The 2500-nt window shown below is 46.6% G+C and overlaps 1 protein-coding gene across 1 annotated transcript in view; it reads left to right on the forward strand.

The window, feature by feature from the left end:
- LOC306793605 (connector enhancer of kinase suppressor of ras 3-like) overlaps positions 1 to 2500 on the forward strand; it is a 20584-nt gene that overhangs the window by 15475 nt on the left and 2609 nt on the right. The window contains exon 9 of the mRNA XM_079291276.1: positions 425 to 574. Within this exon, the coding sequence (XP_079147402.1) occupies positions 425 to 574 (150 nt within the window). The remainder of the gene's footprint in view (positions 1 to 424; positions 575 to 2500) is intronic.

The raw sequence follows: 2500 nt of genomic DNA on the forward strand, positions 1-2500 counted from the left end.
AAAGTCCACTCTAAAACAAAAGAAACAGTTAGACGCTCTGGCATCAGAGGAGAAGATCGATGCCGCTCTCGTGTCTGTACGCTAAATATGAAGCTGCAGCCGGGAGACGCTGAGCGTAGCTTAGCTTAGCACAAACACTGGAACCAGGGGGAAACAGTTAGCCTAACTCTGTCAAAAGGTTAAAACTCGTGAAACAGTTGTTGTTTAATGTGAGGTCAAAGCTCTGAAGGTGACGGACTGTTTCACGGCGCGACTTCCTGGAGTCTTGTAATTCGTGAACTTTTGTCATGAGACGGCGGCTGTTCGACATCAACTGCGTTTACTAGTCAAGAAATATAATGAAGTCTAAATACCTGCCAGCGCCCTCTACAGGCGGCGGCGTTCGGTGCTGCTCAAGAGCTCTGGTCTGTGATTGGTCCTCCAGGTGGGCTGGCAGTTGAAGCGCCTGGTGGAGAAGCTGAGGGCGGAGTCTGGAGGCGTCGTCCTGGTGGTGAAGAAGAGGCCGTCTGGATCGTCCGGCGGCTTCGCAGCCGCCCCGCTGAAGAACCTGCGCTGGAGGCCGCCGCTCATACAGGTGAGCTAAATCACCCTGCCCACGTGCCTCTGAGCAAGACACTGAAATCCAACCAGCTACAGAGGCGCTGTCGTTTCTTTTCTGTCGGCTTCTTCTTTCCTGTCCTCCTGATTCTTTTTTTATTACCATTCTTTCATAGAGCGACGAGCAGCAGGAGGCTGTTCTGTGGTCGTGGTGCTGTTAAATGCCGTAGGAAACCCCACGCTTCAAAAATCACCAGTGTTTTCATTTAAAGGAGCTGCAAGTTTCACATGCCTTTAAATTCATTTTTTTCTCCAACACTGCAACAGCAACATCCGGAGCTTCTCAGCAGCACTTGAATGCATCACACAGACACACTTTATTTATCTTCATAAACATAACAAGCGTTATGTTTCGCATTATGTTTCGCTCCAAAGTTAGTCAAACTGAGGGAATAAGAATAAGATAAGAACTTGTCTGTCAGAGGCTCATGCGGTGTAGTTGTAGGAGGATGATGATGTTGATTGATGGAGAGGACGGCGGCCATTTTGAATCCTCTTGACTGCCATTGAGCCAGGCACCGAACCCTCTAGCAGCTGCGGTTCACTGCATGAAACCGACCCGTCTTCCGGGTCCCCTCTGGTGCATTCTCCTTCTGTCATCGCAGCTTTTTTACTTTCTGTTTGTGAGCAACCAGTAAACACGGCCGCCGCCCAGTCTGCTGCTCCACCGAGGTGCGAGTGGGAACAATGGATCCCTTCTCCTGGAAGGAAAAGGAAGAGGAAACACTCCGCAGGCGGCGTTGATGTCAGACGTCTTTGGATGGTGACTCATTCGTTACTCCACAATGTGACGGTTCTGAATTCACCGAACGGCCTTCAGGGGGTTTTGCGCTGACGGACGTCCAGGATGTGTGTGCTTCGGGTCGATAGGCGTCTTGACGGTTGAGTCTCTAATCTCTGTTATCAAAACAGATCTGAAGTCAGTCTCCGTCACTCCTGCTGTTCTGGTCAAAGATCGTCTTCAATCAGCGCTTACGTCTCTGCCACTTGTACTCGGCCCAGTCATCACCGTCTACTGTGAAGTCAATTATGATAATGGTTCATAAGATGGAACTTTATTAATCCTGATGGAAATTCTTGTGCCAGAGGTTGATCAAAAATTACAGAAGAATAACAAAAACGTATAGAATAATAAAGATATCTACAAATATGAACGATAGTCACAATATATTCAGTGTAAAGAAGTAAAACTGACACCGTTGTACGTTGGACAAATGTACACTGTTGGTTAATTAAACAATTGTTTTTAATCAATACATCATTTTTTAGATCAATAAAATGTCAGCAGGTCACTGGAGTGTTTTCAATAAAAAACAGGAGGAAAGAGTGTGTTTGTTGGGGACTATTTTCAGCGGCGGATTGATCCACGTTAAACGCTGTGTGTGTGTGTGTGTGTGTGTGTGTGTGTGTGTGTGTGCGTGTGTGTGCGTGTGTGTGTGCGTGTGTGTGTGCGTGTGTGTGTGCGTGTGTGTGTGTGTGTGTGTGTGTGTGCGTGCGTGCGTGCGTGTGTGACTGAGTCAGAATGATCCACAGTGTTCGTGTCCGTGGTGATCAGAACAGATGTTTCATCAGCAGAACGCGTTTCTTCTTTCAGAAGTGGTTTTGAGGCGAAGCAGAAAAGCAGCTGAGTGAAGTTCCTGTTGCTGAACGTACAGACGGTCTGGAGGAGAGGAAGGAAACAGAACAGCTGCGTTTGCTGTTTCTCGATGTTGTTTTATGAGAAACACCGTTAACCTCACAAGGGTCCTTTTTGGCTTTTTAAAGATCACATCCCCTTTCATATTGTGCACCTATTAAACAACTATATGCATAAAAAATTATGTAAAAAATACATTCCTTCATATTTTAACATTTCATACTTTACCTCCGGTTCTGAAGAGTGAAACCAAAGCTTCACGTGTTA

The sequence above is a fragment of the Melanostigma gelatinosum genome (assembly GCF_949748355.1).
Source record: "Melanostigma gelatinosum genome assembly, chromosome: 19".
In the NCBI taxonomy this organism is placed as follows: Eukaryota; Metazoa; Chordata; class Actinopteri; order Perciformes; family Zoarcidae; genus Melanostigma; species Melanostigma gelatinosum.